Source organism: Rhineura floridana, chromosome 4 (assembly GCF_030035675.1).
Source record: "Rhineura floridana isolate rRhiFlo1 chromosome 4, rRhiFlo1.hap2, whole genome shotgun sequence".
NCBI classification, from domain to species: Eukaryota; Metazoa; Chordata; class Lepidosauria; order Squamata; family Rhineuridae; genus Rhineura; species Rhineura floridana.
In genome coordinates this window covers 133233477-133250701 of record NC_084483.1, presented here as the reverse complement: position 1 = coordinate 133250701, position 17225 = coordinate 133233477, and the positions used below count along the sequence as shown (strand labels likewise).

At 41.4% G+C, this 17225-nt stretch overlaps 1 protein-coding gene across 1 annotated transcript in view; it reads right to left on the bottom strand.

The window, feature by feature from the left end:
* The window catches only part of NUP133 (nucleoporin 133), a 45419-nt gene extending 38261 nt beyond the window's left edge, over nucleotides 1-7158 (bottom strand). The window contains exons 1-4 of the mRNA XM_061624481.1: nucleotides 6839-7158; nucleotides 5830-5948; nucleotides 2381-2484; nucleotides 1261-1368 (exon numbers count right to left, since the gene is read on the bottom strand). Coding sequence (XP_061480465.1) covers nucleotides 1261-1368; nucleotides 2381-2484; nucleotides 5830-5948; nucleotides 6839-7011 — 504 coding nt within the window. The 5' untranslated portion in view covers nucleotides 7012-7158. The remainder of the gene's footprint in view (nucleotides 1-1260; nucleotides 1369-2380; nucleotides 2485-5829; nucleotides 5949-6838) is intronic.
* Between the last annotated feature and the right edge of the window lie 10067 nt (nucleotides 7159-17225).

The following is a 17225-nucleotide window of genomic DNA, read 5'->3' as shown; positions in this document are numbered from 1 at the left end:
ATGGTAGTTGGCCAAATGGCAGTTGGTCTCAGCTTCTTCATTCATAGTGATCAAGTCAGCCAAACTTCTTAAGGTCCAAAAGGAGTTCTTTCTTCAGCATTAGCAGCTGCTACTTCTTGGTGCCCAAGGAGCCAGCCACAGAGCTCATTGCTCCACACTTGCTTGTATTGTACTGAACCTCCCACAGCCTGGAACCTCTAGGGCTGGTATTCATCTGCTGGTCCTCTGTGTTGCAGTTCGCACTCTGAGGAAGTGCCGAGCACTATTATTCGAAATGCTGTTACAGAATGCTCTAAATGCAGCACCCACCACATGCAGAGTATGGGCGGAAATGGTTTGGACACACATTTTCTTCCTTAAAAACAAATGCCTCAAAAGGTAGTGAATGAGTGTTGAAATTAAACCACACCTTTTTGGGACATCTGTTTTACCATTTCATCTTCATATTCAGGAAGATTACAGTGAATTAGATATACACAATTCTTTAACATGCATTAAAGCCTTCAAATTCTACTTTGTTGGCTTTTCTGCTAGAAAAAAAAACCTTTTTCCTAACATATTTAAAACATATTTCTAAAGTTTGAAAAAAAGGCTGAAATCCAATACCCACTTGCTTGGGAGTAAGTCCCACTGAACCCAATGGAGCTTACTTCTGAGTGAACATGTATTGGACTGCACCCTAAGTGATAAATAAAACACAATTGTTAAAGTAGTACTATCATATCTGGTAAATGGTCAATTTGATTGTAACCTAAGCGTAATTTCTAAATGATCCCCATGATGTGGGTTTTCTGGAAAATTTTGAATTGGAAAATTTTCCTCTGCAAATTAGGTTAATTTGCATATGATTTTTTGTCAGTTTGCATTTAATTTTGTTCTCAGAAGCACTGTTCTTCAACCTTGGGTCCCCAGATGTTGTTGGACTACAATTCCCATCATCCTCAGCCATCAGATAAGATGGCTGGGGGTGATAGGAGCTGGAGTTTGACAACATCTGGGGACCCAAGGTTGAAGAACAGTGCCCTAGAGTGATCTAATTTAGCATCCTTATTTTACTTGTATTTAATAAACAAAGCTAAACATTTTGAAACTGCCAAGCTTGCCCAATATTGTATTTGCAGTTGGTATACATTCCTTGTCACTAATGAATTTAAGAAATAAAAAAAATCTGCTACACATCACAGATGATCCCATGACAAAAAGATGACATTCCTTGTTTTTTCCAAATGATGTTTCCAAAAGAAATGCTAAATTCCTTACCAGTAAAGAAGGTGCTTCACCAGAGACATTAAGACAAGATATTGCTACTAAGCTTGAACTCCACAGATAATCACTAGGTGGTAACTGAAGTTCCTTGCACGCAGACAACTGCAACACACAATTATGTCATTTTATTTTGTTTGGCAATGTTTTAATTTAGATGCATGCATTTATATAACTCATTAACTACATTTTTTGAAAAAATTCTTCTCAAATTCTAAAGGTCAGATGGAAACAGATCTTCTGATCTGTGTACTTCCAACTTTACTGGAAGAGATAGCTTTATATTCCTGCTGTCAATGTGTTTGACTGTACACTTAGGACTGTATGTGGAAGATCATGAGTGAACATCCCTCCATAAAACTCCCCCCCGTGTGTTATATACAACATACATACACAAGAGCAAGAAATTTATTTTTGTCAAGGTTGAAAATGGGAGATAGAAAAAAAATTAAGTTTGCAATCCTAAAGTTAGGATTAGTAGCCCCACTGAAATAAAAACTGCCTTCTTCCAGTAATGTATTTATTACTAAAATTATTTCTAGACTGCCCTCTCACAAAATATCGGGGTGGTGCACAGTAATATAAAAACACAAACAAAAAATAAAACAGTACAACACAGTCATTAAAATGACTGGGTATGAGTAGAACTTTGGCAATTATCCCCTTTATTACAATACAAACAGGCTACTTAATGACTCAAGAGACTATATAAAATAGCCACCTTAAAAGGTTGGAGGCAGTATGCTTCTGAATAGCAATTGCTGGAAACCACAGGAGGGGAGAGTGCTCTCGTGCTTAGGTCCTGCTTGCAGGCTTCCCATAGGCATCTGTTGGCCACTATGAGAACAGGATGTTGAACTAGATGGGTCACTGGCCTGATCCAGCAGGCTCCTCTTATGTTCATATGAAAGCTACTTTTCACTTTATAGATACCAAATCATTTAAGGTCTTATCTTTTCGCAGAGAAGACTTAAATGGTGCAACAGGTAATACCCTAGGCTGATATAAATGAGGCTCATAGCAACATCACTGCTTTGAGGTGAACACTTATTTTAAAGATATACATGCTTATAACAAAAAACTACATACCTATGTTTGTAACTTACTGTTAACTTACCTTAGCAACTGGGGAATGACCAATCTTCCAAATAATCAACCTGTCCTTATAGACTAGCCAAGCCCATCCACTTTCATCGAGATGCACATTCAAATGGTCCTCAACTACAAGAAAGAACAAATTCTTAAATAAATGTTGCCTCAAACACAGCAGAATAAGATACCCAAGTGTATCATTAAAGCCCTAAATATTTTATTAGATGGCAGCCAGTTGAATCAAAGTTGCTGGAGGGCATATGTCACTTAATGTAATTAAAATTATGGTGACTTGTTAGGTCTTTTAAAGATGGTGGATAAAGTTAAAAAACACTTCTAGCAGTACCTCAATTGATCCACATGTATTTATATTATTTTTCCTCACCTTTTGCAAAATAGCCCCAAAGTTTCTTACAATAAAAACAAGTCATACAATAATATAATAGTAATAAAAATAGGAGGTTAAAACATCAGCGTATAAAACAATAAACAAAGCTAATATAACTAGTTGAACTAAAAATAAAAGAGCAAATAAAAAGACAAATAGCAGAGAATTCAATGGTATTAAAAGTAAAGGCATGTGAGATTGGGAGAGATGGGGTTTGGCATTTAAGAAGTGGAACCGGCAACTAAATGCTGCAGTGTAGAACAGTCCTATTCAGGTTTCCAGCCATTCTCCCTCCCCTACACCTCTTGGGTTTCAGCACCCTCCCCAAACAGTCAACCCACATTCCATGGCCACTGAATATGCCAACTTTTCATTAGGCTGTTTTTGGGGTCTCCGCTTTTCTTTCTAAAACTTTTAATATCTGCAAACCTCAGGTTTTCCCAAGGCTGCCGATACATCCCTTTTGCATGGGAGATGCCATTTATACAATAGCATTCACAGCCTGAACATCAGAAATAGAGAGATTGAGGAGGACTGTGCCAGGTGAATATGCCTGGGAAGAGAGCGCCATGACTTAGGCTGCAATCCACATGTCTACTCAGAAGTAAGTTCCACTGGGTTCAATGGGACTTACTCCCAGATAACTGTGTATTGGATTGCAGCTTTAGGCATCATCACTGCAGGGGAAACATCTCTCTGGTAGCCTAAACTTTAAAGGAAGGGAATCCAAAGAAAAACCTCCGAGGAAGATGCAAATTCATGCAGAACTGCAATGCAGATTTGTGTGTGAGAAGGCAATCCTTTGGATATCCAGGCCACCTGTTTGATGATCAAAACCAGCACCTTGAATTTAGTCTGGAAACACATAGCAATCAGTGAAGATCTTACTATACTGGTGTAATATGGTTGTAGTGGTCAGCCACAGTTACCACCCTGGCAATTGCATTCTGCACCCATTGAATCTTTTGGATGTTTTTAAAAGACAGCCCCATGTTCAATGAATTACAGTAATCTATCAGATATTATCAGAGCATGGATAATTTTGGTCAGACCGTTTCTCTCCAGGAAGAGTGCAGCCTGAACACCACCTGGAATTGTGAAAGGCACTATAAACGTATGAAGCCATCTGCACATCCTGTAGCAATGATGGATCTAAGATCATCTTCAAGCTGTGCACTGTTTCCTTAAGAGGGAGTGCAAACCCATCCAAAGCAGGTTGAATTTCACTTCCTGGATTTGTTAAGCATCTCACTCAGAAATACCCAGTCGATCACTGCGCTCTGCAGGTGAGGGCCTCCTGCAGATACTATCTCATCAGGAGGTCCATTCTGCACAACGTAGGAAATGGACCTTTAGAATTCACTCTCCTTAAATCAAATCAAATGTGCTGTCTCTGTTGGCACCTACTGAAGTCCTTCCTCTTCCAACCAGCCAATTAAGTAGAGACCTTATCTCAGTCTACACCTGTGTTGGAACTGTTTTTAAATGTTTTTTAAAAAACATCTTTAGTGTTTTATTTCTTGTTTGCCTCCCTGGGCTCCTTCTAACAGGAAAGGCATGATATAAATGTAATAATAAATAAATAAATAAATAAGCCTCTACCTTGTGTGAAATAAGCAGGATGTCATGCGTGTAAGTACATGAACTAATTGTGTATGTTATCTACGTGTCTAGGAGACAGATCAAGTTCCTGTTCAGGACAGGTTTTTACCCTCTCTGAAGGAGTAGGTCTGCAGTCTGGGAGTGCTCCTTGATCCATCTCTGTCACTAGAGCCCCAAGTGATCTCTGTGGCTAGGAGTGCTTTCCACCAGCTCTTGGTGGGAACTAGAGAGAGGGCATTTTCAGTGGCAGCCCCCACCTTATGGAACTCCCTCCCACAAGATCTACGGCACGCCTCTTCCCTAAATGTATTCTGTAAAGCCTTAAAGACCTGGCTCTTTCAACAGGCCTTTGGGATTTCCGGGGAGGGTTAACTGTTATGACTGAAATGCCTCTAACCCTGTACTAGTATTGTTTTTGCTGCTGTATTGTTTTTACATTGTATTATTGTATTTATTGTATTGTGTTCTAATTATTTACATGTAAGAACATAAAAACATAAGAAGAGCCTGCTGGATCAGGCCAGTGGCCCATCTAGTCCAGCATCCTGTTCTCACAGTGGCCAACCAGGTGTCTGGGGGAAGCCCGCAAGCAGGACCCGAGTGCAAGAACACTCTCCCCTCCTGAGGCTTCCGGTGTTGTACGTTGTACGTTGCCTAGAGTGGCCAATGGCCAGATAGGCGACACATAAATTAAATTTATTATTATTTTATTATTTGCTGGTATGCCAGCTGTAACCGTTCCTAGAAAATTATAGCCTTACCACAGTGGTTCATGCATTGGTAACCTTAAGACTTGATTACTGTTAACATGCTTTACCTAGGGCTACCCTTGTATCTGGTCTGGAAGCTGCAGCTAGTCCAGAACACAGCAGCCAGACTGCTAACAGGAGCAGGCCATTGGCAACATGCTACTCTTTTTCTGAGACAGTTGGACTGGTTGCCAATTTGCTACCGGGACAGATTCAAGGTTCATGTATTCATTCACAGAGACCTAATCAATCTACCTCAATCACTGAAATGCTCTGATAGGGCACTTCTTATGGCACCCCATGCCCCTGAGGTTTGTTCAGCCTTTACTAGGGACCAAGTCTTTGGCATGGTACTCCCTGCCAGTAGAGGCTCAGCAGGAATCATCCCTAACTTCTTTCAGACATCTCCTAAAATGGTGTTACTTACAGGTCTTTCAAATTTGCATTTTCTTTTTACCAGCATCTTTTATTGATGTTTGTATTGAGTTTTTATTGTTGTAACTTTTATATAGTGTACACCACCTTGTTATATTTTTATGAAAATGCAGTTTATACATATTTAATAAATAATAAATACACACAAGTTGATTGCATGCTGACTGAAACACATATCTAATCTACATCAACACTTAAGGAGGTTGACAGGAATCAATTGTTATTAAGAAATTATAAAATCTACAGTAGCTATTTTGCCATGACCCAATTCTATTTTACTTGTATACTACAAGTACTTACCATCAGCCATTCTTAAGGCCTCCATAACCTTTACTGGAAGAGGTGAACCAAAGTTTTTCACGTCGTAGTTCATGGTTTCACTTCCTGATGGATGATGTACAACTTTTGTGGGTGTACCTCTAAACAAAAGCAGTTATGATGAACATTTCCAATATTTCTCAATTTCAATTAATTGAATAGTAGCTAATGGGGTGAACAGTATTAACTCAAAACAATCTTGTGTTAATTTTCATTTTGTTGTTATCATTTGAACCAATGTGCATCCTTTTTAGCTATTCAGCCAAATGTTTAATCAGCTTATAGAAGGAGTTTGCACATTTGACTTCACCTCTGCATAGTTTCAATTCCTGCATGCAGTGCAATATTTGACAGTTAGAAAAACTGAAAAGGCTACTTATAGAAACCTCTGCACAAATCCTGCCCATCACATTCTCAACAGGTAAAAGTGTGGAAAAAACTAACAAAATGCAATGTCAACATTTGGGGCATACTGGGAAAATTCTCAGTCATGTTACAATGCTTAACATGAGTGGGTACTACTACTTAGCGATATGAGTCAGTGGCATAAATATCTGGGATGCATGTGGTCCTACCACTGACAAGAGGCATATAACACTGATCTACAACAATTCTCCAATCTTCTGGTGTAGGAAAGCATGACTATCACTCCAGGTTGCCATGAGGACTATTATGGAAGGCTTAGCAGAGAGGTGGGGGTAGATAAAGGACCTGATCATAGTGATATAGTGTCACTTCTTTTATTGTAAAATCTTTCACAGTATTTGCTAGGTCTCTGATGTTGCTGCTAAAAGCAGTATCCTAGTGACAGTAGGAAGGCACCCTTCACCTGCCAGAGCATCCCACTTCTTCGCACAACTCACAGCAATCCCAACACACAAGACGGGAAGCTGCTGTCATAACCTGATCCGGCGTCTTTATCTCAAGGGCGGGAAATAAACCTCTATTTAGGCTCTACCCTGGAGAGGCTGGGCAATAACTTATAACTCACCGCGCAGACAGAGAGCCAACACTCCTCCAGGCCACCTGAGAGAAAAGAGTCGGGGAACTGACTGACGAGGTTGCAAAGGCCTGACTCTTCCGGCCTCCAGCCCGGAGGCTTCTTCGGCCTGACCCGCCGCCGCCACCCGGCGTATGAGGTGAGCCCGGAGTTGAATGGAACATCGTCAGTTTCTGCAAGAGCAGCCAAAAGCTTCCTTACAACAGCAGCGCTAAGAATTCTCAAGTGTTGCGGACGCCCGCCTCTGACGTGCCAACAGGCTCGCCCGCCGGAACGCGTCATCCCTTTGCCGCCACGAAGGGGATTGGCTGAAGAGCTTAAACTTGTTGTGTCCCATTGGCTCAGAAAGGCAGGAAGTTCCGTTACCTAAACATGAGAGTTAAAAAAAAAAAAAGCCAAAGGGAAGGGGGCTGGAGAGTGCGTTGCGCGTGGAAGATTCGCTTGGAAGAAGCGGAGCGGGCGACAAGACGGTCAAAGGCGGGGGTGGTGGATTGCATTAGATGAATAGCTTCCCCCTCCCCCCAGGGATCGGGGTGGTTGAGTATATTTAAAACGCCTTTTCTGCCAGAAACACACATTAACTACTAAGCCTTTCTTAATATCGGCACCATCGAGGTCGGGGACTGCTGCTGCTACTTTCGTTCCTACCCGTTTATTCCCCTTTTAATGCACCCAACTAGTCGACAAGGCAAGCCCAGTTCGGGCCAAATTTAAAGTTCCGTATTAGATGATAACAGCATAATAATAATAATAATAATAATAATAATAATAAAATGTTATTTGTTAGTCGCCTATCTGTCCGAACTAACGGACACTCTAGGCGACGTATAATAATATAAAATACAATATACAATCAAAAGCTACAAACATCAATTAATCTAAAACCATCCTTCAGTTAATACATCATAAAAACTAATCCACCCCAGAAATCCCATAGGCCTGCCTGAATAAAACTCATCAGGGAGGAGGCATGTCGAAGGTCAAAAGGAAGTGAATTCCAGAGGGTGGAATACAGGATACCACTCTGTGGTGTGCTTATTTATTTACTTTATCTCCTACACGTTCATTGAAGACTTATGTTCCCATGGCGACTAACAAGTAACATAAAGCAAAAGGTACAAAAATAAAATAAAGCATTCAAAAACTAAAGCAGCAACAACCCATTCAAATGGAAAGTAAAATAAAAATGCTTACAATGGAAATGGACTGCCTTCAAGTTGATTCTGATATATTCGCGACCCTATGAATAGGGTTTTCATGGTAAGTGATATTCAGAGGGGGTTTATCATTGCCTTCCTCAGGCTGAGAGGCAGTGACTGGCTCAAGGTCACCCAGTGAGCTTCATTGCTGGGGATTCAAACGCTTGTCACCCAGGTCATAGTCCAACACTTTAACCACAGTGAAAATGGAAATGGACTGCCTTCAAGTCAATCCTGATTTATGGCTACCCCATGAATAGGGTTTTCATGGTAAGTGGTATTCAGAGGGGGGTTACCATTGCCTCCCTCTGAGGCTAGTCCTCCCCAGCTGGCTAGGGCCTGCTCAGCTTGCCAAAGCTGCACAAGCCAGCCCCTTGTCCACAACTGCCAGCTGGGGGGCAACTGGGCTCCTTGGGACTATGCAGTTTGCCCACAGCTGCACAGGTGGCAGAGCACATAACCCCTGAGCCACTCACTGTAGGGGTGATCTTTAGCTGGCCCTTTACACCCAGGAGACACGAGCGGGGAGTTGAACTCACAGACTCTAGACTCCCAGCCAGGCTCTCCTCCCCACTGTGCTATATCAGCTGTCTTCTTAAGCACATTAGTAGTTCTTAAAAAGCCTAGGGAAAGAGAAATGCTTTTACTTGGCACCTAAAGATGTTTCAATGGTGAGAACCATAGAAAAGAGCTGTTACAACCTACCACGCTTTCAGGAGAGGGTACCTGGAAAAAGGCCTCAGATTATCTCAGTGGATAGATACAAGAGAAGGCAGGAAAACAGATAAATGGGTCCTGAGCGGTATAGGGCTTTAAAGGTTAAGACCAACACTTTTGAGTTGAGTATGGGAACAGCTGAGTTTTCAGTACAGGTAAGATATTTCTTCGTCTGATCTCATAGCAACCTGGCAGCAGTGTTCTGGACTAGCTGCTTAAATTCTTCGAAGGCATCTCCACAGAAAGCACATAGCAGCAATCCAACCTCAAAACTACCAGGACGGGAATAATTACCCAGTTCAATGGTGGGGAAACTGGCCTAAAGGCCTCATCTTTGGCCTGCGAGTAAGTTTTGGCTAGCCCACTCCCACCTCTCCTGTATTGGACATATAGGTTGTCAACTGTGGGGCAGTTAAAGATGTGGCTGGGCCAAAAGTGCAGTGCTTTGTCAGCACTGACAATCACCTAATCATTAGGGTTTGCAGTGTGCTGTGCATGGGATTGTGCACAGGGATTTGTGGTGCTTGGAAACCCCCCCCTTCAGTCCAGCTGCATCTTTACCTGCCCCATACCTGACATATGTAATACATACTAACTTAAGTTTTGTTGCCAGTAATATTACTTATATATTACTTATGCTGTGCTTTATAGATTACAGCAAAGCCTTTGACTGTGTAGATCATGAAAAACGATGGAATGCTTTAAAAGAAATGGGGGTGCCACAGCATCTGATTGTCCTGATGCGCAACCTATACTCTGGACAAGAGGCTACTGTAAGGACAGAATATTGAGAAACTGATTGGTTCGCAGTCGGAAAGGGTGTGAGACGGGTGTATTTTATCACCCTATTTATTTAATCTATACACAGAACATATCATACGGAAAGCAGGATTGGACCAAGATGAAGGTGTGAAAATTGGGAGGGAGAAATATCAATAATTTAAGATATGCAGACGATACCATACTACTAGCAGAAACCAGTAATGATTTGAAACGAATGCTGATGAAAGAGGAAAAGCAGGACTACAGCTGAACGTCAAAAAGACTAGAGTAATGACAACAGATTTATGTAACTTTACAGTTGACAATGAGGATATTGAACTTGTCAAGGATTATCAATACCTTGGCACAGTCATTAACCAAAATGGAGACAATAGTCAAGACATCAGAAGAAGGCTAGAACTGGGGAGGGCAGCTGTGAGAGAACTAGAAAAGGTCCTCAAATGCAAAGATGTATCACTGAACACTAAAGTCAGGATCATTCAGACCATGGTATTCCCAATCTCTGTGTAAGGATGTGAAAGTTGGACAGTGAAAAAAGCGGATAAGAGAAAAATCACCTCATTTGAAATGTGTTGGAGGAGAGCTTTGCGGATACCATGGACTGCGAAAAAGACAAATAATTGGGTGTTAGAAGAAATTAAACCAGAACTATCACTAGAAGATAAAATGATGAAACAGGTTATCATACTTTGGACACATAATGAGAAGACATTATTTGTTAGAAAAGAAAACAAGGGAGTATAAAAAGAGGAAGGCCAAACGAGATGGATTGATTCCATCAAGGAAGCCACAGACCTGAACTTACAAGATCTGAACAGGGTGGTTTATGACATGCTCTTGGAGGTCGCTGATTCATAGGGTCGCCATAAGTCGTGGTTGACTTGGAGGCACATAACAACATTACTTAAACTTAGTTATAAACATGGGCAAAATTTTGGCTGGTGTTTTGCCATATATTCCTATTCCTCTACCTTATTGTTAAGCCCTTGTCAGGGTGACATGATTCTGCTTTAACAGATAAGGCAGGAATGTGGGAGGATTTACTGGGGGCAAAAATAAAACAGTTAAAATATTGCAGGAGGAAAGGAAAGACAAAGAGTCAAGAAAGGGTAAGGAAAAGATGGTGACTTCAACAGAGGTAGCAGATTCAGACTAGAAGAACATTTTAAGGGCCTGTGCTAGTGCCTATATGTTTTCCTCTCAAAATAAAGTCACTCCTCAGAATGTAAAATTCCTGTGACAAATTAGAACTACACATTATGGGAGACATGGTGATGTTACAAAAAATGACATTTCTATACTGGGTTCACTTAATATACCGTGATGATGTGATGTCAACATTGTGAGTTTTCTTAATGTGAGAAAACTATGTGGAACAGGGCAGCATCTCTCAGATGTGTAGTTCTGCCCTAAGAGGATATATATATATGTATTAAAAGCAATAAAAATGCATGGTGTATTAAAAAACAGGCTATCTAATATAAAATTGCAGCTGTATTATATGGTTTATCAATATATTTTAATCCATAATAGGAATTACTGACAACAGGCCAATGTTGAAAAATAAATATGAGAATGTAGCAAAAAACCTCTTTTTTTACTTATATCAAAGCATCCGGCCAGCTCTCTGTTATAGTTGCTCAGATATGGGATAACTCTCATTTTAGATACAATCATAGAGTGAATTTTTTAACCTTCAGTTGAAAACCTTTCTGCATTAAACTCCAAAACATAATGTTGGGTCAGGAAAGAGTGACAATAGTTAAGTACTGATGTATTTTACAGTTCACTAAACTTTTGCTAGCCATTCAAAAGGTTTTTATATGATTCCATATTTTCTAGATTATATCTCAACTTGAGATTCTTCCAAAGTGCTGGCTGTTTGGAACCATATCCGACCCATCTTTTTCCTTACGTGCTGAGTTAGTTTTATAAGGCTAGTGTTCATACCCATCAGCTGGGAAGATTTACTGTCACTAGTAGATTCTTACTCTGTTTTCATTCTCTTCTCCCCACTCCAGGACACTGAAGTACTACTTTGACTTTTTATATAAGAAACTTAATGATAATAAAATCTTCTTGCTCTTTGAACATCCAACGTTTAGATTAAAATCAACTTCAGTTTTTAGGAACCCAGATCACCAGGTGGTTTTTTTTCTGTCCCAAAGATTTCAGTTACTGAAAGCATTAGATTACTGGGCAAATAAAATAAATTAAGAATTATTTGGCTTCAGTTGTTTGTGGCTCTAGTGCACTAATTGACATATCTCTCAAAGATGAGAGCACATTCTTTTAAAAACAAATAAACAAATTGTTGCCCCTTTCTTGATTGCCATTGAAAATTCTTTTTTCAGCTTGGTATCCCTAACTCTGTAAGATCCCTGAAGATATCTCTAGCTAACAGGTAGCCTCGGTGGCACGGAGTGCTTTTTACCAACTTCGGCTGGACAGGAAAAACCTTGCTTCAGTTGTTCATGCTCTGGTAACCTCTAAATTAGACTACTGCAATGCACTCTACGTGGGGCTGCCCTTGAAGACAGTTCGGAAACTACAGCTCGTGCAGAATGCAGCGGCCAGACTGATAACTGGGACCAGGCGGTCCGAACATATAACACCGATTCTGGCCCGCTTGCACTGGTTGCCTATATGTTTCCGGGCTTGATTCAAGGTGCTGGTTTTAACCTATAAAGCCTTGCACAGCACGGGGCCACAATATCTGATGGAACGTCTCTCCCGATACGAACCTACCCGTACACTCCGCTCCACATCGAAGGCCCTCCTCTGGGTGCCTACTCAGAGAGAAGCCCGGAAGGTGATAACAAGAAAAAGGGCCTTCTCAGTGGTGGCCCCCAAACTATGGAATATTCTTCCTGATGAGGTATGCCTGGCACCAACATTACTATCTTTTCGGCGCCAGGTAAAAACCTTCCTCTTCTCCCAGGCATTTTAGTTTCAGTTTTTAGCTTTTTAGCATCTTAGTATTTTTAGAATTTCAGCTATTTAATATTTAATATGCATTTGTATGTGTATACATATGTTTTTAATCTTTTTGATATTATTAATGTATGTTTAAATTGCTTGATATGTGGTTTTAATTGTATATCAGATGTTTTACTTGTTGTGAACCGCCCAGAGAGCTTCGGCTATGGGGCGGTATATAAATTGAATAAATAAATAAAATAAATAAATAAATGGTTTACTTAACTGTTGCACCTGGAGACCCCCTAAATTACAGGTAACATATATAGTTATTTGCAGGTCTAGGAGGCTGTGCTCGTGTTCAGTTGTAAAAAGCTGCATGAAATAAACTAAGGATACAAAGCTGGTAATCAACAAATTGCGTTCTACTTCAGTCTAAGGGCATTTGCAGATAAACCATTTAGGAAGTGGTCTAGTCATTATGAAACTTGGCAGCAGCCTATGTAGAGCTGTTTGTCATTTAGACACCCACCTGTTTTGTGTATGCTACATATGCTAATAAGATTTGTATCCACAGGAAAAATCACAAATTTGCCAGTGTGAAATTGACAGGATGATAATACTGTGAAACAAAGTGCTTTTGTTGTTTTGTTCACTCCAGATCCTGTATTTCAATTTGTAAGAATTAGGAAACATAATTGCAGTTTATATGCCAATGTGTTAAAATCATTGTGAGACTTTCATGTTCTAATAAGCACTGTTGGAGTTTTGCAAACTGCAAACATAAAATCATCTCAGGAACTCAAATACAGAAAAACATTGAACTTACTAATGATGATGCTGTAACACATCCCTGGTCCCATCAATCTTTCCCCCCACCCATAGGGTATATGATCTCAACTTGTTTAGACAAGTTTAACAATTATTCAAGGCTTTTACTGAATAAAGTGATACCATTTTGCTAAGTCATCAAATCTTGACAAGCCAACTCAGTTGGGGTAGGGAGGAAATCAGCAACATAGGCTACAATCTTGTGCATGGTTATGGAAACAAGTTCATAAACTAGGAGTAGTTGAGAGTGAAGTCATTTCTTGTGCTTAATTGTCTTTGAATTTATGGACAAATACATATAGAAATGCAGTCATGTCTTGATTTCAAGTACTCCCACTTTATGAAATTTAATTTTTTTTATGGAACCATCTTGTGCAACTAGACTATCAAGAATAATTGTAATTGTTTCAATTTAGATTGTAGATTATTGGTAATGGGCAGATTATTATTGACATAATCCTGAAATGGAAGATTTCATACCAATTAGGCTTATAGACCCTAGGCTCAACCCAGAGATACCTGTGTGCACATTAATGTTACGTGCAACAGTTTGATCAATGTGTATTCACATCCATGTTCAAAGAGATAATCATGGCCCCTAAGTGTACAGTAATACCTCAGTATGAAGTACACATGTTCCTGGACGTTACTTCAATAGAAAGTTTGGTACCAGAGCTAGAAATAACATGGAAGAATTGGGATAGGTTCCTACACCACAAAAAAAAAAGCAGTTCAACATATTTCATCAATTTTTTTTTTAATTCAAAACTAACAATATATATGTCTGAAATGAAACAACCAGGTCAGGTAAGCCTTGCATACAGACCACTTGAAGGCTTCTTCTAAAATACATCCAGGGATACCTGCCTTGCCTTTTTTCTTTTATAATGTAGCATCTTGCTATAGTAATCTAAAGCTTTGAGCACAGTTCTCTCTGTAGGCTCAGGCAGGCAGGCAGGCAAGGGCCAGCCGCCGCCACCACCCTGTGCTTGCTCTCTCTTTCTGCTATCCTCCCCTACACCCAAGATGACATGTCTGCAAGTAAACAGTGCTTCCAGGGCACCCAAAGCACTGTTTACTGTGGAGGTGCCTGCGCCACCTATCAAGGAAAGCCATTCCAGCCATGCGTGAAGAGTTGCCTGCAGCAGATGCAATCCAGTAGACAAGGAACCACATTCTGACTATGTCAGTGTGTGCATGCCCCTGCACCCAAAAGAGACTTTGTGAGAAGGAGCTTCTTTCCTGGAGGATTTGTTAACTAGGTATTACTTTATTTTGATTTCCCCATTCCTCTCACATGGGGCAGAATGCTACATTAACTTACATACATGGAAGTCTAGTTCTAGATATCGCCTTTCCCTCTTAAACAGGCACTGTAGGTTTGTACACGTGAAAAGGTATTGCATGTAACACAATCTCTACTGTAGATGACACAATCCAATTATTGGGTTAGGCCAAATATAATCAACAGTTTATAGTGTATGCATTGGAGAAGGTATCACCAGGTCACTGTGCTACTTTGAAGCGGGAATAATGTTCCTGCTAAGCTGAAAGGTGCAAACCTGTATGGAGACATTCAAATTAATAGGTGCTGAGCTATTCCTGGCTGGTGTTCTTCATTACCTTCCCTGCCATGGCTTCCTCTGTAATCTAGAAATAAAACGGCTTTTCCCACTTGTGTCATATTGAAATAGGACTTAAAAAAAAAAAACTTGCTTTGCACAATTATATGGTAAAGAGTTGTTTTGTAAACTCAGTTTCCCGTTAGATTTTTTGAAACAAGACAATTCCTATTAAGACAACAGATAAGGAAACCCTCACTATTGTACCAGCAGAAAGAATACAAAGCATAAGGACAACCTTTGGCATGGAAACTAGAACTAGGATCCCTTATCATTAACAGCAGTTAAAAGAAAAGCATTGCAGCATGGTAAACTGCAGCATTAAATCTGTGAGATTTTTTTTAAAAAACTATCCTGCTCTCATATGTTATGAAATGCTCTTACAATAAAAAAAATTCAGTATCTCCTCATTTTAAAGAAGCTTTGAAATATTTAGGGGTAGCTGTTCAGAAACGTGGGAACTCCAAACAAACTTACAAGTGAATTCTACAAAGCTTCAGTAGAATTTACATTCAATATTATCTAGAATTTTGGTCAACAATCTCACAAAGGTTTACTTTTTTAAAAAAAATTGTTCAGGAAAGTTGAGATATGCACCAATGAATTCAGTTCTAAACTAAGTAGTGAACTTACTGTTCAATTATGTTTCACTATTGTGCTAGGTAATATGAAAGCTGATAAAACTTGCAAAGTTAGAAAGAGACCCTAAATTTTTAAAGAGGACTGTTTGCTACAATTTTAATAATATGTACATTTAAAAATCTGTTCCTGTTCTTTTGCTTCAGAAAGGAAAAAAAGTTTATACAAGTTTTAGAGTGCATACTAGTGGAACAGCACTGTGAAATAACCTTGTTCTCATTACTTTGACAATGTTAGATTGCAATCCAAACTCCATTTATCTGGGAGTAAGCCCCACTGAATTAAATGCCCTCTATTCAGCACTGGTTAGGCTTCATCTTGAATACTGCGTCCAGTTCTGGTCTCTGCACTTCAAGAAGGATGCAGACAAACTGGCACAGGTTCAGAGAAGGGCAACAAGGATGATTGTCATGGCCCCGTCAGAGGACTCATCAGACGAGGATGACTCGGAAGTAACAGCAGCAGACCCAGAAGCAGCAGACCCAGAAGGAGAAACGGAGGAAACTCCTGAGAACCCAGCTCCTTCTCCCCCTCAGCTGCAGAGCACCCCAGACACAGCTGAAGCCCTTCAGCCAGACACAGACAGTGAACAGGAGACTCCCCCCTCACCTGCAGAACGTAGACAGCAGAAGATCAGGCAGAAGAGGGGCAGGCCTGCCCACTTAAGGCCAAAACGCTGATGGCTCACACCTGCTGACAAACCTGCTCCTTAAAAGTCAAACCTTGGCTTCAGCTCGTTGCTGACTGCAACGTCAGGCGTGGCTTCGTGGCTTCCTAGTTCCCTTGCAACGTCTCTTGGACTGACCCCTTGGCACTTGATCCCGGACCTCTGACTTGGCAAGTACGCTTCGGACAGGCCTGGCCCTTATCAGGTTGCCTCCTCATAGGCCTGGCAGATTTACGACCGGACTGCCGGCTAAGGACTTTCCTTCCCTGCCAACCACCCAGGAATTTCCTGCCCCCACCGGCACTGCTGACTCCCGCTCTCCCACCTCAACCCTTGGGTAGTCAACCACGGCCCCCGCCGCCGATACAAGTCAACGGGGAAGAGGAATTCGAAGTGGCACAGATCCTGGACTCCCGGAGGCATCGTGGCCGCCTCCAGTACCTCATCGACTGGCAGGGATACGGCCCTGAAGAACACTCGTGGGAAGATGCGGCGCAGGTGCATGCCCCTCGTCTGGTCCGGCGCTTCCACCAGCGCTACCTCGATAAGCCAGGCCCCGGTGGGAGGCGGCGGGTTGGTCGTGGGGTGGGGGATAGTGTCATGGCCCCGTCAGAGGGCTCCTCCGATGAGGATGACTCGGGAGTAACAGCAGCAGACCCAGGAGCAGCAGACCCAGAAGGAGCCATGGAGGAAACTCCTGAGAATCCTGCTCCTCCCCCTCAGCTGCAGAGCACCCCAGAGACAGCAGAGGCCCTGCAGCCAGACGCAGACAGTGAACAGGATACTCCCCCCTCACCTGCAGAACGTAGACAGCAGAAGGTCAGGCAGAAGAGAGGCCGGCCTGTCCCCTTAAGGCCCAAACGCTGAGGGCTCACACCTGCTGGCAAACCTGCTCCTTATAAGGCACCCCTTGGCTTCAGCTGGTTGCTGACTGCAAAGTCAGGCGTGGCTTCGTGTCTTCCTAGTTCCCTTGCAATGTCTCTTGGACTGACCCCTTGGCA